The sequence below is a fragment of the Cygnus olor genome, chromosome 1 (genome assembly GCF_009769625.2).
Source record: "Cygnus olor isolate bCygOlo1 chromosome 1, bCygOlo1.pri.v2, whole genome shotgun sequence".
Classification (NCBI taxonomy): domain Eukaryota; kingdom Metazoa; phylum Chordata; class Aves; order Anseriformes; family Anatidae; genus Cygnus; species Cygnus olor.
In genome coordinates, this window is record NC_049169.1 from 38,618,646 (window position 1) to 38,644,181 (window position 25,536).

The following is a 25,536-nucleotide window of genomic DNA, read 5'->3' on the forward strand; positions in this document are numbered from 1 at the left end:
TCTTGCAGTCTGTCCTGGAGCTGCTACATGCTCTAACTGGTCTTTCAGGACCATGGTGCCCCAAGGATGTAGCTGAGATGTGGCCACAGTCGCTTCCTCTGATTTCCACTGGGAAGTAAGACTGAGTTTCCTGGCACCATTTTCTCAAGGCCTACCTGTACAGGCAGCTTAGGCACCCAAATGGGTTGAGGGTTTTCAGTGCCTTCAGTGGGTATAGCTCTAAATTCTCAAAAGGAATTCTCTAATTCTCTAAATTCCCCAAGGAACAGCCCAAGGAACTGGATATAGGCTAGGAAAAAAAAAAAAGCCTGTAAGGATGGAGAGCTGTGGGAGGAGGAAAGAGCCTAGCCTTGGACACATACAGTTAAGACAGGCAGGAAGTCCCCTAAGGCCACCTTAGAACAGAAAATGAGGATGATTCAGGACAGAAGCTGAACACCGTGGATGATAACGGAGACCAGGGATCCCAGCCAGTGGCCTCAGTATGCTTAAAAGTAGATGGTGTAAACAGCTGCGAAGTAAAGGAGGAAGCCAGTATCAGGATAGGGAAGGGGTTCAGTTCACCCAACAGCATAGGTATCGAAAAGCATGAGACAGGGAGAGCATGAAGATAAGGTAAGAGCAGGAAGAGATGCTATAAATACTACTAATGAAGGAAATAAAGTTGCTGAAACATGGTTGGCAAGCCCCTTGTGAAGCAGATGAAATTGCAAGAGTCACAAAAAAAGATCAGTGGAGAAATGAATGTCCAAGAAGAGAACAAACATCAATGGCAAGGGATAAAGCAATTTGCCCCCTTAATTACATTGTCAATGATCTATTACATTCATAATTTGATAAACTTCCACTTACCTCTGTGATACTCTGGATTCACATTTTCATATATTGGAAACAAGGGATTTTCTTGTTCACTGCGAAGTTTTCTGGCTCTTAACACATCTCGCACACATTGATGTAGATACACATATTGACACTGCAAAAGATTTTATTTTTTTAAAAATCACTCTGGAAAATTTCATGATTTCATTTGCTTTATTGTGAAAAATCATTACAGGCTGACTCCCACAGAATCAAAAGTGGTGTTAAAAGTGAAAATGTACTTCTGGAATTAATCTCCTTTTCACAGTGGTAATATAGTGAACTTTTGTGATCATCTGTTCTTAGAAATTGTACCATTAAAACATAAACTAACATAATATGTTCCGACTGTTAATATGTTTTGACTGTCATAATATGTTTTTTATGGCATGACTGAAAGCTTTATCAACTGTAAGGCATAATTTGACATGAGGCTACACTGGACAGCTACTACTTCCGAATGCTTAGATAACATGTATGTGTAACAACTGATATGTACAGGAAAGCACAGAGAAGAGACAATTTCCTGATTTTTTGTTATGACAAAAAAGTATTTTTCACATAATTTTATCAAAATACATAAATATTTCATAGAACTTTGATGATCTAGTTTGTTTTTTTTTTGGCAAAAACTGTATTTTTTGGTCCAATATAAATTATAAGATTGCTTCTAAATATGCAATGAATGACAGACCATCTATTCTGCAGAATGTATTTCACTAGAAGGAAGCTAAGATGACATTCGCAGCCATTGTAGAGAGGGTCAGCATGATGTTACTATCAAACTGTCATGATAGAACAGATTGTTAAATCCCCATGCTTTGCTACTCTTCAGGGTTTTTTGCCACTCTTCAGGGTTTATGAAATGGGTTGTTATTGCTTTGTGATTAGTGTAGCATGGTACCCCAAAATTAGGCTGAGCATCTTTTATATCAAGATGTATTTTTTTAATATTACTTCATCTCAAAGATAAAATTTCTTCAATAAGCTCATTTCTTCCCCCCACATCTTTTATCTCTCTATTTTCATAAGAAATTCAGTTATTGCTCTGTGCATTTTTCTCAGTGTTCTGGCAATAGGAAAGTGAGGATGCCTGCTGTCTGCCTTTGCTGACTACAGATGGTGGGAACGTGTGGAAGGTGAAATGTATTCTTCTCTGAGGATGCCCAGATCAGGCTGAGAACCTGTCTCCCTTAAAAGAGGAGGCGTTCTGTTATTAAGAAAGTTCCAGGAAATCTCTCTTACATTCCCAACGGCACCTTTCTTCCTACTCGCATGACTGCTGCTAAGAAGCTCAGCCACTGATATTTTTGTTTCCAAATTGCAACAAAGAGCTCCATTAGTATCAAGATAATATAGGCGGACCCATCAAACATTCTGATTCCTCTATTAACAGTTCCCAAGCAAAACGTAGACTGCCTCAACAACTCTCCTTCATTACATCAGCTCCTAAGTGTTCAGCTGCTATTAACTTGAAGTGATTTTCTTGCAGTTTTAAAAGCACAGAAAGAAATACTGAACACTTTTTCTGCACTTGTAGAACATATATACTTCCTTTTGCATAATACGTTAGAAGGGTGATCAATTCTTCCAGTACCATTAGTGAAAATGGGCAGAGCAGCTCAATAAAACACAAACTTCAAAGCCACAAGGTCACTGTGCTTAGAGTTTTAAAATTATAGTAGTATTAATTACCTAGTATTTGTAGAAATTAACTAGTATTTCACAGTGGAGTAACTGTGCCGTGCTTTAAGATGAGAGACTGTTGATTATATACCGCAGCTGGTGTTGCTGTGTATTGTAGGATACCCAAAACTTACCTCTGTCTGAACCATGTGAACCCGGTGAAGCCTTAGATCATGCACTGCTGCATAAATGTCAACAGTGTCCTTTGAATCCAGTTGCTGCAGAATTCTGTCCAGTGCAATGAATGTGCCAGTCCTGCCAACACCAGCACTGAAAAAGAAAAAAAATCCCAGAGATTTCAAAGGAGATGGAGAGGGAGGGGAGAGATCTCCGTCAGAAGGGGGTAAATGACGGATCTGTCAGATCCATATGTAGTCAAACTCATCCCTCGGTATATATTTACTTTTCAGAATGGTTCTTTGGGATCCAGATGTTGGGCCACAACCAGCGGCACAAAGGCAATTTAACAATGCGAAAACATATGAGCAATGGCAGCTGCTGACACTTTGAAGTGCTCTCCAGTGGTCCCACAAAGACACAGTAGTTCCCTGAGAATAATTTTTGGGGCATCTCCAGGGCGAGGTTGTGAGCGAGTGCATGTGCCTTGGGAATGCTGCTTTGATGTATCTGGGGACTTGAGCCCAACAGCCATCTCCCAGGTTCTGTGGCTGCCCATATCCTAAGAGGTGTGAATACTTGGGATCTTCCCAATGGCAGGCACAAAGGCTCTGTGCTGCTGACTTTTGGCTGCTGTGCATACCTGCAGTGCACAATAGTTGGTCCTGTGTCTGGGGTCCTGTTGATATAATCCCTTACAGTTCTCACAAACTGGATCAGGGACTGGGTGGTCTCCGGCACACCGTGATCTGGCCACACAGTGTAGTGGAAGTGACGAATGAGCCTTGTTGAGTCAAGCTGCTCTTCCTGTCAGGGTACAAAAGTGGGGGTAAGAACAGCCAAGAGAGGAGGACACAACATGGATCTTCAGAATGCTACAGCTACCACCAAATATGAGCTGGGCATGATGCAACTCTGCTACAGCAAAAGAAACCTTCCTAATTTAGCCTTGCAGTTATTTTGAACCCAATAGCCAACTATCCCCCCTGTCCACCCCCCTCCCCAAAAAAAAAAAAGATGAATGTAAACTTACACTGCAGATTTTAAACTCTCGTATTGTCCATTCTGGGAGCACTGATTCAGACAGCATCTCAACGATCAGGTCTCCATAGTACAAGGAATCCTGGTCAAGGGGCCAGTAGTGATCACACTTTACCTGCAGGGACACAGAAAAAGAATGATTCATTGTCAGTGACAGAAACCGTGCTTCCACCCAGCACCGGCAGGAGCAGACTTCAGACCTCCTGTGCCTAAGGATGAAGGAAGAATCACAGAGTCATCCAGGTTGGAAAACACCTTCCAGATCATCAAGTCCAACCATCAACCTGATCTCCTGAGTCCCAACACTAAACCATGCCCCAGAGTGCCACGTCCACGTCTCTTAAATACTTCCAGGGATGGGGACTCCACCACTTCTTGGGCAGCCCGTTCCAATGCTTGACTACTCTCTCCATGAAGAATTTTTTCCTAATGTCCAATCTAAACCTCCCTGGCACAACGTGAGACAGTTTCCTTGCATCCTATCACTTAATGAAAAAAAGAGACTGACACCCCCTTTGTTGCAACCGTCTTTCAGGTAGTTGCATACAACGATAAGGTCTCCCTTCAGCCTCCTGTTCTCCAGAATAAACAGCTTTATCAGCCAATTTCATCAGCTGCTCCTCATCACTCTTGTTTTCAGTCCCTTCAATAGCTTCATTGTTCTTATCTGCACATGCTCACGCAACTCAATATCCTTTTCGTACTGAGGAGCCCCAAACTGAACACAGTACTTGAGGAGCCAGTTACTTCCCTAGTCCTGCTGGCCACACTATTTCTGATGCAGATCAGGATGCTGTTGGCCTTCTTGGCCACGTGGGCACACTGGTGGATCATGTTCTGCTGGCTGTTGACCAGCACCCCAGGTCCTTTTCTGATGGGCAATTTTCAGCCACTCTTCCACATGCCTGTAGCGCTGCATGGGGCTGTTATGATGCAAGTGCAGGACCCAGCTCCTACCCTTGTTGAATGCCATACAGTTGGACGTGGTCCATTGATCCAGCCTATCCAGATCTGCCTGCAAATCCTTCTAACCCTCACGAACATTGAAATTCCTGCCTAACTTGGTACCATCTGCAAACTTACTGAGGTACACTCACTCCCGTCATCCAGACCACTGATAAAAATGTTAAACAAAACTGGCCCCAGTACTGAGCCCAGGAGAACACCACTGGGGACCAGCCACCAAAGCGATCGAACCCATCCATTCACTACAATCCAGGCAAACAACAGCCACGGCCCTTCCCTCATCTACTAGGTGGATGTCTGCTTCATCTTGTCATAGAAGCAGATCAAGTTAGTCAGGCAGGACCACCCTTCATAAACCTGTGCTGGCTGCTTCTGAGCACTTGATTGTCCCATAGGTGCCATGTGATGGCATTCAATGATTTGCTCTGTAACCTTCCCTGGTGCTGAGGTCAGACTGACAGACGTGTAATTCCCTAGATCCTCCTTCTTGTAGATAGGTGCCACACGCACTAACCCCCAGTCAACTGGGAGGTTGTCCAGGACTGCTGGTAAATTATTGAAAGTGGTGGGGTGAGCACTTGTGCCAACTCCTTGAGTACCCTTGGATGACTCCCGTCATAGACTTATGAACGTTTGACACATACAGGGGGTCACATATGTGTGAAGAAAGAGTTTATAAACTCTCCACAGTCCTCCTGAGTTGCCTGCCCCTTCTTCCAGAGTTTATAAGCTTTCTTTCTTCCTGAGTTCCAGAGGCAGCTCTCTGTTTCAGCCAGGCTGATCTTCTCCCCTACCAGCTCACCTTTTGGTGCATTAGGACCGCCTGCAGTGGTGCCTTTAAGATTTTATTCTTGAAGAAGGACCAGACTTTACAGTTCAAAACCACCACCTCTCAAGGGGCTCTATCAACCAGGTCTCTCAATAGGCCAAAGTCTGCCCTCTGGAAATCCAAGGTAGCAGTTCAACTAACCACATTCCTTACTTCACCAAGGATCAAAATCTCTATCATTTCATAACCTCCGTGCTCAAGGCAGCCTCCAGCCATCACATCACGCAGAAGTGCTTCCTTGTTTGCAGACAACAAGTCAAGTGGGGCACCTGGCTCCCTCACCGCTTGTATCAGAAAGTTTTCCTCCAGGCACTCCAGGAATCTCTCAGACCGTTTCCTCTCTGCTGTATTGTATTTCCTGCAGACATCTGGGAAGTTGAAGTTCCTCACGAGACCAAGAAAGGCAGTACTAACAGCAGCTGAATTCAGAGAGATGCCACCTCCTGTCGTTTCAGCTCAATAAAGAGAGGCTGGGATGGGAAGGGACTTGGATGGGGCTGGAAGTGAGAGTTCTATCACAGATGTTTGTGACAGGTGGAATGGGAAGCACTTCACTGATGCCACAACATTTCTGTGCTAGCTCTCTTCTCAGAGCTCTGCACAGGCTTCTGATGTATGCTTCCCTGCCTCTTGCTGAGACATGACAGCGGGGTCCCACCCTGAGCCAGTGAGGTGCAGAAAGAGATGGCTTGCTGCCTGCTTGCATCTGCTTTCTCCATCGCAAGGAAAAATGGTAAACTAAAAGGAAATATCCCCATACGTCCACTAGATGAACACTACTTCAAGTTAGTTTAACCTTTTTACAGATCTAGTCCCTGTCTCACAGAAGGTGCAGGATATGGTCATCCATGGGGAGGTGGATTGCTGAGACAGCTAAACAACCTCCTTAAACTGCTGCTCAGTAAAGCTGGTAAGTGTGTGAGTGGTCTCTTTGCTTACTACATCAGGGCTTATGCATCAAAAAGAATGTCATATATTTAATGATGAACATTTGCTCCCTAGAGCTTATATTTAAAGTAGTAGTTGGTAGAGGTAGATGTGATAAACTGGCTTTTCTTTTGTGGCTGGCTGTCCTTCTGCATACTTAAGGGAATTATATTAGTACTAGTGAACAAAGTGCTGGATTGGAGACCAGAAGCACTGAGCTCTGTTCCTAGCTCTAACTCTGACAAGCTGCATGATCTTGGGATGGTCACTGCATCCTTCACTTCACATACAATCTGTCTCCAGTCTTTAGATTACAGCTTTCATCTCTTACTGTGTATGACCATACATCTCCTTGAGTGGGGCCTTTGGCATGAGTGTGATGCAAATAATAAGCACGAGCACTTAATAAATATTAAAACATTAATAATGTCATTATAAAAAACATTAAAACAATAACAAAGTCATTAATAATGAAGAAAAGTCACTGCTCACCCGGCCCTTCTCAACACACTGGGTTACCATGACAATATTGTGGACATTTTGTTCCCACGCCATCTTCCAGAACTCATCTTTGGTGCCAGGCAAAGGGCCCTGAGTTGCTATGTATTCTCTGCGGAAACTGTTGCCCTGCAAGCAAAGAGAACTCCATTAGTTTCCATAAAGGCAGAAAAATGATCTTCTAACAACTGAACAAGCCATGGGGTTACAGCCAGGCCTCTGCAGCAATGGTGCCCTTGCTGGGACAACAGTTCTGAGAACTAAATTGTTGCCTTGGACTTTGGAGCAGAAGGCTGGTGGGAGCCGAGAGAGGAAGAGACTGCAGCAGTGTATCTGAATACTCTTCCTTTTGTGACAGTCAAAGCTTTTCATTGTTCTATTGTGTACAGCACAGTCCCAAGCAATTTTGGAACTACTACGAGCTTTTGTTTTACTTTTACTGTTTTTAATAAATTAGCTGAGTGCTGGCTTGAAATTTATATTGTTAAAGCCACTGCTATTATCAATCACAACTCTCTGGCAAAGGGCATTGCTGTAATCTCGGCCAGCTTCACCATCCTGCAAGATGCCAGCACTGTCAGGATGAGCTACAGCTTCACAATATGGATGTCACCTGCAGTGATAGCTACAGTTGTTGTGGACAGTGCATAAAATCAGTGACCTTTGAAAATGTGTCCTTGGCCAATTAGACCGGCTATCTTACATAACTATAGCAATCCAAGAAAGTGTCCTTGAGTGCTGGCTAAATCACTCACAGCTAGCTTAATGGCAGTCAGACACAGCCTTTCAGCACACCCACAAACTGAGTTCTCAGACTTTTAGTTAAAGTGAATAAATGAAGGGGGAGGAGAGCCTTAAGCCTCCAGCTTCGTATTCAGTTTCAGATAAAGGACAAACTGCCACTGGAGGGAGGACTGTAAAATAACATCCTTGAGTCACTTACTGGTATGTAGCTTGCATTGATGTAGTCTGAGCAAGGGTCATCATCAACATTGGAAAGCTTCACTCTTGATGTATCATCTAGGAAGAAAAGGATGACAAGAGGTTTGTGGCTAAGTCTTGATTTTCAGTCCCTCTCCCATTTATAAAAGTGCATTTGTGAAAGGACCAGCGAGATTATTACAGGGATGTTATACAGAGGGCTAATATAGAAGGAAAACTGTTTATGTGTATACTGCTTCTTTCATCCAGGAGGGCTGTGGAGTGTTCCAAAGACTACAAGGTGGGCAGGTGAGATGGAAGCAGTGAATATCCAAAAAATGTCTCTGCTGAGTTGTACAGAATTGTTGCACAGAATTTTATTACACAGAAAAAAAAAAGAGCCACAAGTTGCACAGCACCTGTTAACTTCAAAACTGCCTGATAGGTGGTTAAAGGGGGTAACTTTCAGTGGGAGGTTTTGCCCCAAGAGAACACAGCTAACCTCACACGTGTCCCACCATGCAGAACCACACTAGCTCTACAGGGTATAGTAGGTTTGCTCTGTCCTCTGAAAAAGAAACAGAGTCAACAAAGCCATGTCAGACAGGACTGAATGGATGATACCCGTATGTAAACAACTCTACTGTTATTTCTACTATCCTTGTTATCAGCAGTGACTGAATGCCGATAATAGCTTGAGCTTTTTCTCTCTAGACTGAACACTGGTCGCTACATCTCTAGTGTGAAATCAAATTACTGGTCTGCATGAAGCTGCTTAGGGCCATACATCATCTGCCTCCAAGCACCAGGACCTGAGCTGGCAAAGGTATTTCATCTCTGACAGAAAGGAGGGAAAGGACTGGCTGCACTCTCTTTTCCACTAGGCTTGCTGAAAAAGTGAAAAATAGCTGGTGTGATGTAATATTACACAACCAAAAGCAAAACTCACAGGGCAATATATTATTGTATCGATTTTTCCCTCTGTTCTCTGGCAGAAGTGCTATGTCACATGTCTGGTTTCGACCCACATCTTTTAAGTCCTGCAAAAAATTCGAAATAAAATACGAGGTGAAAATAATTAAAGGATGTGATTTGACAGCACAGTGCTTTTCAGCTCCCAAAGGCTGTGAACAGGGAGAAGTGGTTTTTTTTTGTTTTGTTTTGTTTTTTAAAGAAAAAAAAAGCAAACCAAACCAAACCAAAACAATGAAAAACAACTGAAATTAAAGGGTAATCACAACAGTTTAAGGCAAGCACATGGCTGGCAGATGCTTTCCATGCTTTGTCACACACATGTGGCACACAAATGAATGCCCCTGACCTCAGCCAGGTAGGCATCAGGCAGAGGCTACCAACCAGAAGATGCTAAGCCAAATGAAGAGCTGGTTTCTGTATTAGCACAAGTGGAGTTCGGGTGAAACTCTCAAACTTATTTTGGTTTGTCTGAGACAACCAAATGTAGGTCTTTCAAATGCATTAACACATTGATTCAAGCAGCCCGCGCATTCCTAAAGCAAGATGCTTTGTCTAGATTTGGTTCCCACCTCATATTCCTTGGACAGGAGGTAGTTGGAGTCTGCTTGGAGTTTGGTGAAGTGTGCTTCAAAATGACTGACTTTGATTGGACTAAAATATTTAACAGGAAGAAGAAAATCACAGGATGAATCACAGTCATAATTTATCCAGTTGGTTTATCAAGCTTTTTTTAAGTATTAATTTTTCTTTTTACCTGGAAGTTTTCCGGTTCCTAGAAATGGTATTAAAAGAAAAAGAAACACTTCATCAGTAAGCTGAATGGGGCTGCTCATCCATGATGCCATGTTAAAATAGCGCTCTTAGAAACAAAACTTTTGATGTTACCCTTTTTGCCCCAAGTTCAGATGGACTGTCAGAGGCCTGTCCCTGCGAATGCTCAGCCTTGCTGTAGGTCTCTCATGGCCATTGCTGGAACAAAAAAGAAGGTATTTTCACTTGTTTTACCATAACAGTCTGATACCAATCAGAGCTGCCAGTAGCATGACTTACAGTAGTAAGCTGGAAAAAAAAGAATTTAAAAAAGTCTGTTTTGATTTATGGCTCTGATCATGTGATATTGTTTTTAGCTGTGGCAGAGTTTTCTCGTATTTTAGTTTGCTGATAGTGATGCGGGGCACGTGCATGTGAACAGGCAATAAGACTTCATTCCTCCCAGCTTATCATTAAGGAGAGCATCCTATTTCCTACCAATAATGTTGCATCTCTTTCAGTCACACGAAATGGTTTCAATGGATAAAGCTTTTTTCAAAGTTGAGACAGTATTTCTCTTTTTAAAAACATATTTAAAATTAACTATTTAAAATTCATCTATAATGTCAGATATAAAACTACCATCAACAGAAAATGGGGAAGTAAAGTTTGAACTAATGTTTTAGACACCGAGGTAATGTCACACTTAAAAATTTTTGAACTAAAATAATAGAGTCTAAATGAACAGTTTCAAGAACTCATCTAAACCAGGAATGAAAATAATTTGAAACATTTCATTTTTGACAAAAGACGTTGAGTTTGCATGATAAAACAGTTTTTCAGAAATATTCAGACTCTTACTGAAAACAAGAAGTTGCAGGGATCCTCTATACCACTAACATCAGTAGGTATTTGAATCTCCTATCCAGAATTTATTCATCTATTAGTATTTAAGTCATTAGTTCTACACTTAGTGTGCATAGATGCTAGGGGACACATATTTCAACTGTTGAATAGTTCAGTGCATTACTCTGATTTCACAGTTATGCTTTAAATTGCTCATATCAAAATAATTTGACCTGGCCTCATAACTGAGGCTGATTAAATGACTCTACTTACCCAACTTTCTGTCTGCAGACAAACAAAGCAGTAACAGCCACTAACATCACAATCAGAAACAAGCCAGCACTCACACCTTCAATAACTCCAAAGAGAGGCTCTGGAAATGAAACAGCACATTTAAATATTTTGAAGAAAAGATATGAAGAATCAAAGAATCAACAGTGTTCAGGGGATACGTTATTACTGTCTACAGAAAATGGTTAAATTCATGGAAATTCAAAACATGTAACTGAACGAGGCCTTGATTTTCTGTTCTTATTTTTTCTAAATAGTATGCAAACTTTGCACTCCCAACCAGAATAAAAGAAAACACAGCCCCATCATATGGGAGTTTGGTTATCTTGTACTTCAAAGCTTTCTTGGTAACAGCATCACTGCGCATTCACCCTTTCTTGCACTGTCAGCAACTCCATCAAGCAGTCCTCTCAATTTTCAAATTCATGGCTTATCCATGGCAAATGATGGCCATGGATAAGCCATGGCTTCAGAATAATTTCAAAGTAAGCTTAAGGACACTGCACAACAATCTGGTTTTGTTCCACTCCTTGCAAATAGTCCTGGATACCAGAGTGTTTTGAGGCACAATATGTAATTACTTGCTACAGTGAATGAAAAACAAGCCTGAAACTAACCTGCCTCTGTAGTGATTGGTAAAGAGAAGAAGGTGTCTGCAAAGAGTGGTTTAGGAAGTTCCTTTGGATCTTCACTGAAGAGCTGAGTGAAAGCCCGTATGCTGATCCTAAATAAAACGGTACAATTAATAGTTAAAGCTTATCAGATGTTCAGAGCCAACAGTGGAAAAATAAAAGATTCAGATAAGAACTCACTTGCCTTTTAAGGGTAACTAAAACCTGTCCATCGACCACAGACAGCTCTTAATGCAGGTGCTTAAGTACAGCAGCTGGACGAGGTGAATCCCAACCCAGCTAACACAGATGGAGGGCTCAAAGGTACCCTTTGAGGTAATGGATGGGGCCCTTGCTGCTGGCACATGCAGCCTGACAGAGTTTGAAGGCAGGGTCAGCAGAAGCTGTGGTGGTGAGAGGACTCAGAAATGCTTCTCAGTGGGGAGATGTTTTCCCTTCAGGTGGTAGGAGCAGGGCTGTGTTAATGGAGAAACGTTACAATCCTTTTGGTTCTCCTGGTAACATCGGTATTTCCCAAACTGAATTTTTGGGAAATGTGCCCTAATGAGAGCAGAGAGTGGTACGGGCTCCACAGCAATGTCTTAATGACTATGAAGAAGCTGAGAGGCCCGATGTCCACTGCCTGGCACGTGCCTTCTGTCCATGTGGCTGTCTTGTGAGCGTCTTGCAGACCTCTCCGCAAAGTGTTTGCCAGCATGAAAGGTGTGACTGAGCTGCACTGGAGCTCACATTTGGTCTCACAGCCTGTTTAACTGCTGAGCCTGGTCTTGGCAGCAATGCTCTTCTACATCCTACAACGAACTCAGGCCTCACTCTGGAGCCTCTGGACCGTGTCATGGGTTAGAATAACCTCTAGGTTTTTCTACCTTGTTCGAAAGGACTGGTGTGGGTAGTGGTGCCACATAAATACAGTGTACCATCCCTGCCTTCTTCTGTTAAGTACTCTTCTGACTTAGATGACTGTCTTAAGTCTTTCTAAAGAAAGATTTAGTAACTACAGGAAAGCTCACATGAAAAGGAAATAAATAAACCTACTCACTATGCATAATTACCTGTATCATTCCCATGTTAATGAAAGAATGGTTTATACCTATGGAATTGGGCATAGATAAAGCTTTTATAAATTGTGAAGTGAAACAGAAAGAACATTATACAACACAGTTATTAACCTGCAGAAGCTCAAGTGTATCAGGCATTCAGATAGCACCATGCCTAATAATGTGACAGAGCACAGTTACCAACATAAATCTGACCTATATGCAGTCCGAGGCTTTAGGGGTCCATCGCAGAATTTTTGCTGATCTGGATCACACTTTCCTCCCAGATTTTCCATTTCTCCTCCAAGCTTGATGTCAAAGCTCTTATAGTCACTGTCAGGGTTTTCAGCACACCTACTGGCAAAATAGTTTGTCTGGTAGATGCGTATAGAGTCGTTGTGTTTGTACTCCAGGTAGGAAGGCAATGGGTGCTGCTCATCAGGCTTTGGTCCTTCACTACCTACATCATGTGCAGAGAGAGAGAGAAGGTGTACATATCACAGCCGTTAATGTGATGGCAGCATTATAGGCTCAAAGTGTTGACAGACAAAATTTTTATTATCCAGCTCCCTAGCATTCCTTGGAGGGCTGCACTGGCTATCCCGTGAGTATCTTGGGTACCTTGTTTCTAGGATAAACACTGGTACTACTTTTCTGGGGAACTTCAAACAGATTTCCTCAGAAGACCTCAGAATAGCTGGCAGTAACATTTCCAGACCCCAAACTGTAATAGGCGTGCACAGCCTAAATTCAATGCCATGACATTTTTTCCTGTGCTGTTGGTGGCAATCTCTGTGGTCCAAAATCCTGGATCCTACCACCAGCTATTTCAAAAAGCAAGTAAAAAAATCCCACAAATGGACTAGCAGGGTCTAGTGTATACAGAGAAAAACTGCAATAGGAAATGACAGGAGTCTGCTGAAAGGAAACTCAGAGTAACATGTAAAAGACTTTCTCAAAGAGTTTTGTAGTCTGTACAAGCACAACAAAGTAGACAGTGGAAATACTACCTCTGCTTTTTCACTTAAGGGCTGATAGACAGAGAGATTAAGAAATTTTATTAGGGATCATAAAATATGTCCTGGCATGCCAGTAAATGAAGCCACTTCTAAAAACGGCATATTAATTGTTGAGACATCCACCTGCTTTGTCACATATAGGCCAACTGCAGAAAAGGCTGCTTCTGGCTGAGCTCTGCTGTTGCTATTGACCTTCTGAGGAGAAAACTGAGTGCTTAAGATTCCAGGCTAGGGAGCCCAAAACTTCTGTGAAACTCAGCAACTATATGAGAAGTTACTCTGCTGTGCAGTGATGGGAATGTACCTCCGCATGTGACTTGTACAAGCCACAGAGAGAACGGTATTAAATCATGACACTTACCATCAGCCTCTCTGACAACCACAGTAAAGTACTTCACAGCTCCATTGGTATCACTAAACCAGCTGCAGTTAAAAGTAAAGTTGATGGAGGATTTGGTAATCAGCACCTCTTTTTTGTTCACTCGTATGTCCGGAGGTGGCTGAGGGGGACCTGAAAAATTAAACAAAATAAGGAAAAAAAAAAGAAAAAAGCATTGTCTACGTAATTGCTGTGAGCTACACCTAGCAAGGGAAATGCAATTTTAATAAAGCTCAGCTGACTGGTCCCAAGTTTCTGAATCTCTTCTCTTTGCAATCAAGAAAGTGTCTTCATCTCCCACAGCGAAACTGCCAAAGGATGAAACAAGCCAGCAATGAGTTAACCATAATAACAGTGGCAGCTCCTCAGCAGGAATTCCTCCAGAAGCCCACATGGAAATGCATTAAAGTCTTGCTAAATCTAGGAAATTAGAATTTGTAGATGTGTAAATATGACACAAGCATAAATCAGGCGTATGGAGGCCAGTTAGCACACTCACTACAGGAAGTTACCTATTTTAAGCATCTAAATGTTTGCTTCCCTTTCCAAATGAAGAGCACTGAGCCAGTCAGACACAGCATTCAACTACAAAGTACCATTTTCCAGGCTGATTGCAGGATTTCTACAGGAAATGTTCTTTGTATGATAGAAAGCTCTACCTCAAATAGTGACACAGCAGAACTAAACTGGAAAACAAAGAATGTAGGGAAAAACCTTCAGAGAACTAGTGCAGCAAAAGTAGGGATTTTAAGGATCTACACTGCAGAATCATTTAAAAATCTGCACTACTGAAATTATATTGCACGTACAGAAAACACGTCAAATGCGTAAGCAGGTGGCTTAACTTCAAAAGGTTTCAGACTGGAAAAAGAACCAAAAAATCACATTTTTATGGTGTTTAGCTAAATCTCTTAAATCTCTAAAACCAAGCTTCATTTTTTTGGGAAGAGCTGTGTTGCCTTGGGGAAGGGCCTCCAGTGACAATGAGAAACTGGGAGAGCAGCAGTGTGCAAAACAATTGAGAGCAAACATGGAACAGCTAACCTTCAAACAGGACTCAGTCCAACTTCTTGTTGCGTGGGCTGTTACTACACCTGAACTTGTAGCATTCTTTGTAGTACAGGAGGGAGATGGACACGGTTACCATTAAAAGGCAACTGCCTGGGGGCAGGGAAAAGGTGGGTTTGTGACTGAACTCTCCCAAACCAAACATAACTTTTACCATCTGGCACTTCACACAAGTGTGGCTTTAAGTAAGCAGACAGAGAGGCAACTCTGAATAGGCCTCTTGGCCATCCTGTCATTTTTAAGAAGTTTAGCCCTGGGGCTGTTCAGGCCTCCGTCTTACACTACGCAACTGCATTCAGAGGTGCTGCTAAAACTGGAGCAGCTTTACAGCCAGCCATTGCGTGCTGCTGACTGCAGAGATGCCTGGCAGCACAGAGGCACCAGCAGATGCTGCCCTCCACTCTGCACAAGAGAAATAAGAGTATCAAGCAGCCTAGGGGTGGAGAAACTGCAGAAACTGTTTCAAAGCGCAAGCTTTGGAAATGTATGATCCTCCCTCAGGTCTAATTCTTACAGGTGATTTGGTCAGGCAGCATCTCAGAAGAGAGCACAGAGAGCCCAAAGAGGACCCAGAGCCACAACCCAATGTTGTTACTAAGGGATCTTTGTGCTGAAGGTAGCTACTGTCTGTGAGAGGAAACAGCCAGGCACAAGAAGCCAAGCAGCAACAGTGAGGACAATTAAAAGCGTGTAATAATGAGGACATCTTTGGTGCTGACTGACCATCAGAGTGACAGGATAATTCTTCTTGTTTATCAAGCTATATTTCGTGAATGACCCTAATAAGCAGGTTTGGCAATGTACTGAGAGGCAGGATAGTTAAAAACCCACGTTGTCTGTCACAACAGGGGCCAAAGGACAGTTCTCTCTCCTTTGGCTACCCAATTAAGAGTGCCACGTACTGGCAGTTGCAGAGCTCAGAACTTCTGCTGTCAAGCAATTACTTATAGCTGCTCACTGCCGCCCTTCGCAGTGATTCTGCCTTCCACTTACGGTCGATCATTGTGATGGTGCTGTCTTCAACTACTTCACTTGTCATGTCTGCAGAGTGCACCTTGATGGACACCAGGTAGCGCTTGTGGGGAACGAGGGTCATGATATTAAGCAGAGATTTGTCCTTTTCTATCCTTTTAGAAAATTCCACTTCCCGAGTGTCCAGCTTTTTGCACTCAACGCTATATCCATCAAAGTCAGAATCAGGAGGAGTCCAGGAACACGCGATGGCAGTAGAGGTCTGGGGCCGACAGTGAAGACTTTGTATCTTGTCTGGTTCTAGAGAGATGTTAAGAAATTAAAGTTCGGTGAGAAAAGCGACAAGCATCACTTATTTTTCTACTAACCCCACGGCTCAGGCAGCACCCCTAGATTCTACATCAACTCTTTGATCAGAGCACGAGGCTGGGAGCCAAAATTTCTCTCCTGCAACCGTGTGCTGATTGATTATTAGGCAAGGCAGTCTAGCTCATTTCAGCCATCTGAAATTGGAGCTAGAGGCACTGGCCTCATCAGGTTTGTGAAGCTTCAATAATTAACTGTGAAAAAATAAACAAACAAAATTACTTGCTGAAGTCTTAAGAAAAGCAACACTGGAAAGCAATGGATTTCTAGCACTGTGTTGCAATTTATTTGGAGGTTACATCTGACTAACAGTATCAGTCAATACTGATATTGTTATCTCATTACTGATCAGGTTTGATGGATAGCACTCGGTGTGTCCATATTACTAAAGCATATCAGAGAAGTATGTTTTGTCCATGTAAAATTGGAGCATCGTATATAACATGACATGTAGCAAGAATAGGATTTCACTTTCAGATGGCAGCCACCTGCTTACATTTAAGCAGTTAAATACAGGTGAAAGAGGTAGCTATGCTAAAGAGCTATTCAGCATACAAAACACTGGTGTGAATTTGGAGCTTAACCCCACACCATGTGACAGGAAAGTTTGCCAAGGCTCAGTTATTTTTACAATTCTATGTCACTTTTTCAAATCAGCCTATTACTGAGGTTGCTAGAGCCAGGCAGAGGTGATGAAAACCCCCAGACATTCACTGACTGTCAGAAGCGCACACCAATGAAACACTTTGCTTCTAGTTTCAAATCTAGTACAGCAGGGTTTCATTCAGCCTTCCTCTCTGATTGTTCAGAAATATTCTGACAATTTCAATATCCTACTGTCCCCAGTGCCAGGGAGGTTTGGATATTCAGCCTCATTTCACCCCTGAAACGGATCAGTTCAGACTCAGCAACCACACAGCCCCACTCTGGATGTGACGTTTGCAAGTGTGTGCCCATTTTAAATCTTTGACCAGTTGACCTTGTACACAGCAAGGGTTTATTTTAGAGTCCAGCTGAATTCATTGCCAGTCATTCCTGAACTTGTAAATGGAAATTACTAACTGTGAAAGGAATTGGTAAGATTTAACAGCTTTGCAACTTCTCTAGCTGAGTGTTAGGGGGCAATGGAAATCATTACTTACTGGTTCTCACACTTGCAGACTGAGACTGACTGTATGTCTTCCAGCTGTCACCGCTGACCGTTCTCACACTGAACTCATAGAGCCTTCCTGGTCGCAGGCCATAGATGATGCGTACTTTTGATTTGCTGCTGCTGTAGGGATTGAATACCGTGAGGGGATCCTTCGGGAACCACTGCAACTCAAAATCATCATAGTCTGTCCAGTCTGGAGGACCCAGCCATGTGATTGACAGAGAAGTGTTTGCAACATCAGTAAAGGAGACAGAGTTAGGAGGGCTGGGTGCTACATAGAAAGAAAAAAAAAGAGAGGGATTCTTACCAAACTTTTACATGAAACAAGTGAGATGAAACATCTATTATTTTCTTCATGCACCACAAAGTGGGTGATGTTATCCTGGATACACAGTTACCGCATCTGCACTGACTGTGGTTACTTCCAGAGCCTTTATGTATTCGTAAGTCTTTGAAAGAAACACCTGCTCTAGGTGGCCCTGCCTGAGCAGGGAGGTTGGACCAGATGAACCCCAGGGGTCTTTTCCAACTTAAACCATTCTGTGTTTCTGTGAAAAACGGTGCTGAACAAAATCACACTCCATTGGTTTAATACCCTCAAGGATATCCTTTCTCTTTTAGAGCTTAAGTGACTCTTATAATAATAAATCCTTCATCATCAGAAAAAAGTCTGTTGCATAGTTGTGAACTGATCTGAATCCTGACAGAGATGACTAAACAAAATCCCAAACCTTTTGGGTCTTACCTGTTCTTCCTTCAGCATTTGCCGTGTTGGTCAGGTCACCACTGTGAGTCACCACAACCAGCGTGTACTTTCTGCCAGGAACAAGCCCCTGGAAATGCCACTCTTTCAGGTCTTTCCTGTGCCACGTTTCTTTCTGTGTCCCATTTGGGTTGTAAAGATTCAGCTCATAGAAGTCGACGTCTCCTGCTGCTGGACCCCAGGTGAACCACAGGCTGTCTGTCATGTTTCTGTTGGATGCCTTGAGACCAACAACTGGCGCTGGTACTGAAAAAAAGGGAGTGGATATTACTTTATGTAGAACTTCTTTAGGGTGAGGAGAAGCAACAAGGTCAAACAGACCTTATACTTAGATATAAAGGTTTCACATAATGACAGCCGTGTAGTAATATAGACAGACACTGCAGCTGGCCAAAAATGCAGGAAGCATCAGGAAGTAAATCTCAACACTTTGCTTTCATATTTTGAACAGCCATTGTCCCAAAAAGGAGCTGAAATGTTCATAACAGATAGTTTTGCAAATGTTAAGCAGCTTTTTCCTAGCCAGTGTCTGGAAACATCCAATTCTGAGGTAGCTGGAGAAAGTGCATCGCTGTCCAGAAGCAGTGGTACACAGGTGTTACTACATTGCGGATCAGAGAACAAAGGAAGGTTTCACAGATGGTCAGGTATGCTAGAGCTACTTAGGAAACTCAGCTCCTCACATGTGGCTGAGCAAATATGGAGATGCAGCCAGAGCTCCCCATGGGAAACAAGTTTTATTTCACTGGGAGACTGTCTGCTCCATTAACCCTACTTGCTTTGCCTTTTTGTCTTTTCCACTCACAGACCAGCATTGGCTTTTGTGTGGGAGACAAGTGTTTTCCTTTAAAGCTTATGCAGCATAAATTGGATGCCCTTCTCCTGACCTGAGTACCTGGGAACTATTGTAAAACATAGATAGTAAACCTTTTCTGATACATTTCTCTTCTTGTAACCACATAACCTAGAATTTTCCCTCTTATTTGTCTAATGCTTTAATATATAAGAAAACGTTGATATGTCTAATTGTTGCCCTTATCTAGCGTGAGCATCACACTCAGACAAGCTCATTGGTGTCTCTCACAAGTACCACACTGGAGACAGTTGCTTTTCTTGTATGTTCTTACCTGTTCTCCCAAAGACAGATGACTCGTTAGCGAGGTCTCCGCTGTGGGTAACGATCACCATTCGATACATCCTGCCTTGCCGCAAGTTCAGGAATGAACATTGCTGAAGGTGCTGCTCTCCTGAAATCCTGTCATGAAGGGACTTGTCTGGGTTGTACAGGAAGATGTCATATGAATCAAGCTCTCCTTGTGAGGTGGTCCAGCTAAAGGACAGTCGGTCAGTGGTGTTCTCAGTGACCTTCAGATTTGTGACAGCTGCTGGAACTGAAAAGAAGGATAAATGCAAGAATAAGTATTAGGGTGACTATCCAGTAAGACGAACCTTAAATAAAGTAACTTATGGCTGTAACATATTTCAATTAAGCCACAAGTAGCTAAGTAATGTCAACAGCAACTTTCATAAGCAAGGAAAAAGCATTTATGAGGTGCCACTGAGTCTCTCCAATATAATGTTTGTATTTCCCAGTAGGCCTGGTTCTCTGGCCTGTGCTCACCACAGAACTGTCCATTAATTTCTACAAGAAGCTTTACTAGAGTGAAGACTGCAAGACTTGGCTCGAAGTTTAGAGATTCTTATTTACATGAACTCCTGTGCTAAGCGCCTTGAGACTGTGAATTAAAAACTTTGTAACAATAAGGAATTCAGATCATTCCATAAAGGATAGACTGAGGGAAGTACTTAGCACTTTGGTTTAGTATCTTATATGAACTATGGCCACCTTGGCCACCTTATTATGCCAGCAAATTTCAAAGTCACATATCAAGCACATAACAGGAAAAACGATGCATAAATATCTGGAGTCTGTTCTTATCAGAAGCTTTCCAGTATCAAGATATACAGATGATTCATGTCTTCAATGATATCTTACTGAGGGAGCTATAAATAAACCAAGATGTTCTAATTACCTGTTCGGCCAACAGTTTCTGCTCGTTTACTGAAGAGTCCACCACTGACTGTCAAAACTTGTATTTTATACTTCTTGCCAGCTAATAAATCTTCAAATTTGTGCTGTTTGGCAGTAGCTGGTTCTGATTTGTTGCTCAGTAGGACTCCTTGCTCATTCAAGAGTAGAATGTCATATCTTTCAGCTACACCAGGAGCTTTCTGCCAGGTTACTAACAAGGAATGACTGCTGTAAGCATGGTGGGCTAATAATTCTTGGACAGATGCTGGAACTGGAAGCAACAATTAAAGGCATGACATTACCAGGTGAAATAAGGACCATTCAGTACACAATTTTGAGTAATTAATAGAGAATATACATTTGCATGTTCATTCATGGGAAAAGTGATGGATGCCTGTGCGTGTATTTGCACAAGTAGATAATCCTAGACATAAATACAGTCAGGTGAAGTTACAGAACATCATGGATATCTGAACTGAGCATAGAAAAGCAAAAGATATACTTAAATTATACTGAAAAGGGGGATGGAGAGTTGGATGAACTGTCCGAAGCAGATAAGAAAGGCATATGGAGAATAACCAAAAAATACAAGTGTTAAATTGGTTCAAAATAGTGGCACAAAATAGAAAACGTTAGCCACCTGCTGTTGCACAAAAGTCAAGTCCCCAGCAAACATACAGGTGCAAAAGAGAGAAGATGGATTAAAAACAAGTTGTCTTTTGCATCCTGACAAGTAGTGTATCGGGGCATTATATCGTCTAAGAAGCCTTAACCATGCAATGAGTACTGCCAGCACACAGCATTTGACTGCAGAGAGTCCCACAGATACATGTGTCGGATAGATTCAGGCACAGGACTGGGCAGGGATGAAACTTCATTCTTCCTACAAAGGCACACTTTGGGCTGGGAACCTGAATCCCACACACATTTACCCAGGTAAAGCTACTTGTGTGACAGATCTCACTGCTGTTAATGGAGCCACACCTAAGTGTTTGCAAGAGCAAGGACTCAAGCTCTTTGAAATAAAAACACTTCTCCTGAGTCTGTGTCTCCCCACGCTCAATGGTGTGTTACATAAACAGGCAGGGTGTAACTTATTTCATACGAGTCAGCTGCTGGGTAGACACAATGAAACTTGCTCCTTGTCTCAAAAGAAACGTACTTGTTCTCCCAAAAGCTGCTAAGCTGTTTTGCAAGGCACCGCTGTTTGATTGCACCACCACCCGGTACAGCTCCCCAGCTTCCAACTTGTGAAACGTGTGCTCAGAGACGTGTTTGGAGACACTCTGGGAACCAAGCTGATGGTTTTGCTGAAATATAGTCACTGTGTAGGAATCAACATCTCCACCTCCAGGTGTCCAGCTCACTTTCAGGCTGTTTGTCATGCCGTTAGGTGAAACATGAATGTTTCTCACTGCACTTGGAACTGGAGAAAAAAAAAAGGAACACAAAGACACCTGCTCACAAAGTTCCTGGTTCATTCAGACTTTTAGATCCTTACATTTTTATGGCCATAGCAAATGATTCAAAGGACAAAGAGCATTTACGGGTACAAACAATTTCACTCATGGGTAAACACAAGTAAAGCTTCAGACATTTGTGTTGGATTGTACTATTTTAGAAAAGCAATTCTAAGTGTTTATGGCAACAACAGCAAAGAAAATGTAAGCAAGTTAAACAGAAAAAAAGTTAAAATGTTCCTTATCAGGATTACTTCCCTCTTTTTCAAGTGATGCTTTAGAAACACCTCAGAAGATCAAAGCTCTTTATGTACACTGAATTGGTTAGCCATTTTGCAGTTATCATCTCACCCACTTGTTTCGGGTAAATAAACAGAGGTGCAAAATAACTTAACTGATTTACCCAGAGATACTAAGCAAAAAAATGGCATGTGTGAGAATAACAGAAACCCTCACACTGACATCTCAACACCCTTCCTATGCAGCACATCAGATTATCTGCCAACAATCACATATTGACGACTGTGACATCTGTTTATTAAGCGCAGATAAAGTTAGCTGATGTAGTGTGGTTTTCAATGACCTCTGTGTTCATGCCAGTGTTACAGGAACTCAAATAAGATCATGATTCAGCCTTGATTTTCTGTGCCTCATTTTTTCATCTAGAAAAGCCCCAACACATGTTTTAAATACCACGTTATTGCTTACTTGTCAGGCCTTCTATGAAAGTAGCACGTTGTGCATCTCCGCTGATTGTCAAGACAAGAATTTTGTATAGACGTCCGGGAGTCAGAGCCGTGAACCGATACTCCTCGACAGTGTTTCCAAGGAAAATGGGTGGGAAGATCTTCATATCATTGAAGAGGAGCTGAATCTCATATTTATCAACATCACCCTCAGCCTTTGACCAAGTTACCTGCAGATCTTCTGTGCTTCTGTTACTAAGAGTCAGTTCCTTCACTGACTCTGGCACTGAAGAGGTGAGAAAGGAAAACTTCTCAGTGCTTCTTACCAAATCACAGCAAAAAAGGTAACAGCCCTGAGGCCACATTACTGAGCTAAAACTTTTCGCTCAGTTCCTTACTAAAAGAAGTAGATGGCACTTAGCTTCCTTACACATCCTTATACATTTCCATGACAAGAAAAATCCTCATCTTGTACCTTCTGGCCTAGCTCAAGTGTAAATACTAAGCTGATGTGGAAATCTGTACAGCTCTGATTTTCAGTTTTCCATGTTTCAAGATTTAGCATTCCAAGGTCACAGCACAGGTCTCTTTTTCACTTTCTGTATGTCTAACTTAAACATCAGTCATAAACTCAATACTGCTTTCCATCTTTGGAATGACATGCATTTGAAGAGTCACACTCAAGAGTCAACCTATGTTCAAATCATACAGTATTTTTGAGAGCAATATACAGTAAATAAATAAAAAAATAATCCTGGATTGTCTCAGGATCTTTCTGGGGTATTTACTTACTTGTTCTGCCATAGACCCTCTCACTGGTTTCGTATTTTCCACTCCTTGTGCTGACTGTGATGCTGTACTGCCTCCCCGGGACCAGATTAGTGAACACACATTCATTTTCATCCCTTGGGACACTTTTTGTTTGGATGAAATCATTGTTGTTCTTGATGATCACTTCATAATTATCAAAATATCCAGAGGCGTGTAGCCAGGACACCTTCAAGTAGTCACTTCTGGCTGAATTGCTGACAGTAAGTCCCTGAACACTTGAAGGGACTGAAAGAAAAAAAAAATAAAAAATTAAAGATTCAGAAAGCAGTAACTTCCTGAAATAACAGGAGTTGCTGTAGGGGGATTATATTTGTGGTAATTACCAGACATTTCTGAGGAACTTGCAAAAAGACCACAACATGGATTTAAGCAACACCCTACCCTCTAAAATAGTAACTGTGTAGTTTCCAGGTTGCTTTACATCATACGCCAATGGTCTGCCTTTCCCATTTTCAGTCTTTTGGAACAACTTGGTCAGTTTTGCTTATAGCCGTGAGTTCCACAGGTTGACACTGGTCCTGGATTTGCTTCTCCTCATTTATATGGCTGTCTCCTGGATTTTCACTTACACCATGAGAAGCCTAAAATTGCATTTATTGTGCTAACTTAATGCTCTTTGTCATTTTAACACCCTTTACCATATTTCCTTTTATTTTACTGGTTTACCAAATGTAAAATGCCCCTCTTTTCAATCTTTGAGGAAGTTTGGAAAAGTTTTCCATCATTATTGCCACCTTTCTCTGAAATTCCTCTATTCTTTTATAATCTCCTTGAACACTGCATAAACAATAGACACAGGTGTTACTCATTTATGTGGCATCTTACTAATATTTTAGTAGTTAGCTCCTATCCCCTTCTTTGAGTGTCTGAATAACTTATTTGGAGGGTTCTCTGCAGGATATATTTCAAGAGCCACGTAGAGAGGTTAAGAGCAATAAAACACACTTGAGCCACAACTGATACATGATTTCTGCTCACTCACAAGAACCGACACTCAACTTCTATTAATGCTAAGGTCATTTTGTATGACTTATAGCAGCAATAAGGGCATAAGAATAAGATAAAGTATGTATAGCTGTAATTTTATGGTTTGACCCTCCAACTTCTTCTCACCCATCTCAGTTTGGTCAGATATTCATAGGTTTTTAATAATGGCTATCGAATGTAGTTATGGTGATTGGATTTCTTCAAAGGCTCTATTTACCTGTTCGTTCCTGGCTGAAGGAGTAATTTTCATACTTTCCACTCTTTGTGGTTATCATCACGTTGTAAAGTGTTCCAGGAGTAAGGCTGCTAAAGGAGCATTCACTGAGGGATTTGGAAATGGTGAGAGTCTGAACAATCTGGTCATTGTGCGATAGTGTTACCAAATAACTGTCTACATCTCCAGAAGCTGGCAGCCAAGAAACACTGAGGTAGTCACTGCGACCTGAGTTATTTACTGTTACTCCAGTCACGCTGGAAGGAACTGTGCAACAAAAAGGAAAAAACAGAAGAGCTGTAACTAGCCAGTTCCTATTGTTGAGAATGCCTGGAATTCAATGCTACAAAATAAACCGCCTAGGACTAGGGAGCTCTGCACTGACTCCCACTTGGCAGCAGTCTGCCTTTTTGAACAGTGAGGGAAGTCATCTGTGGTGGCATCACCCCATCACTCCTAAAATCCCACAAGATGAGTTATCTGCTCAAAGTGCCATTTCTCACTAACAGCGATAACCACTGATGCTTGTATGAAGTTGAGGCCCATAGCAGAATGCGTTTCATTTACAATGAGTTCTCTGACGCCTAGTGGCCAAAACGTGAATGCAGTTTGTTTTTTCCAGCCAGCAAGATGAGCTCAAAGTCTCCAAACAGCCAGAACACCATCAGTCTCAGGTACAAAACTATCTGAGTTATTACAGTGGCAGACCTTAATCATAAGGAACTGCTATATCTTCACAGGACTCTGACACACTGAACTGACTTACCACAGCTGTCAGAATCAAAATTATTACACTTCACATTATACGTCTATGTGTTTCAAGTCTTTTAGTGTTATTCTTCTCCAATTGCTTTCATTTTTCTTTCTGCTTGAAAATAGTTGTCTGCAAGGAGAACGTTGGAGCAAATTGCAGAATGCCTGGCTTTTGCCAACTTCATATAAAAGGTGAAATTGCACTGTGTTGCCAACTTTTCCCCTCTATTTAAATATCCAAAGAATTGCTATTACATTTCATAGGTCATTAAACTTAGAGAACTTGATGCAATAGTAAAACCTGTCCTATGCTGTACAGGAGAGCCTCGTAAGGAGTAAGCATCACTGGTTGACATAATTTAATGTTGGAGAAAAAGAATAGGTCATGAGAGACTGCAACCCAAATTCATCCTACCACCTTTAGGCAGCTAATTTGCACACCTCAGTGAGGAGCAATTGCCCTATACTGCCATCTAGTC

At 42.0% G+C, this 25,536-nt stretch overlaps 1 protein-coding gene across 2 annotated transcripts in view; it reads right to left on the reverse strand.

The window, feature by feature from the left end:
• Positions 1 to 25,536, reverse strand: part of PTPRB (protein tyrosine phosphatase receptor type B) — a 65,474-nt gene that overhangs the window by 5,865 nt on the left and 34,073 nt on the right. For both annotated transcript variants that reach the window (XM_040553273.1, XM_040553284.1), the window contains 23 exons: positions 24,308 to 24,571; positions 23,065 to 23,328; positions 22,295 to 22,558; positions 21,289 to 21,552; positions 20,128 to 20,397; positions 19,222 to 19,485; positions 18,077 to 18,340; positions 17,321 to 17,602; positions 15,834 to 16,112; positions 13,755 to 13,904; positions 12,591 to 12,834; positions 11,323 to 11,429; positions 10,688 to 10,787; positions 9,704 to 9,787; positions 9,573 to 9,590; positions 9,388 to 9,469; positions 8,793 to 8,883; positions 7,866 to 7,942; positions 6,917 to 7,051; positions 3,695 to 3,817; positions 3,305 to 3,468; positions 2,679 to 2,814; positions 853 to 973 (listed from right to left, as the gene is read on the reverse strand). In XM_040553273.1, coding sequence (XP_040409207.1) covers positions 853 to 973; positions 2,679 to 2,814; positions 3,305 to 3,468; positions 3,695 to 3,817; positions 6,917 to 7,051; positions 7,866 to 7,942; positions 8,793 to 8,883; positions 9,388 to 9,469; positions 9,573 to 9,590; positions 9,704 to 9,787; positions 10,688 to 10,787; positions 11,323 to 11,429; positions 12,591 to 12,834; positions 13,755 to 13,904; positions 15,834 to 16,112; positions 17,321 to 17,602; positions 18,077 to 18,340; positions 19,222 to 19,485; positions 20,128 to 20,397; positions 21,289 to 21,552; positions 22,295 to 22,558; positions 23,065 to 23,328; positions 24,308 to 24,571 — 4,047 coding nt within the window. The remainder of the gene's footprint in view (positions 1 to 852; positions 974 to 2,678; positions 2,815 to 3,304; positions 3,469 to 3,694; positions 3,818 to 6,916; positions 7,052 to 7,865; positions 7,943 to 8,792; positions 8,884 to 9,387; positions 9,470 to 9,572; positions 9,591 to 9,703; positions 9,788 to 10,687; positions 10,788 to 11,322; positions 11,430 to 12,590; positions 12,835 to 13,754; positions 13,905 to 15,833; positions 16,113 to 17,320; positions 17,603 to 18,076; positions 18,341 to 19,221; positions 19,486 to 20,127; positions 20,398 to 21,288; positions 21,553 to 22,294; positions 22,559 to 23,064; positions 23,329 to 24,307; positions 24,572 to 25,536) is intronic.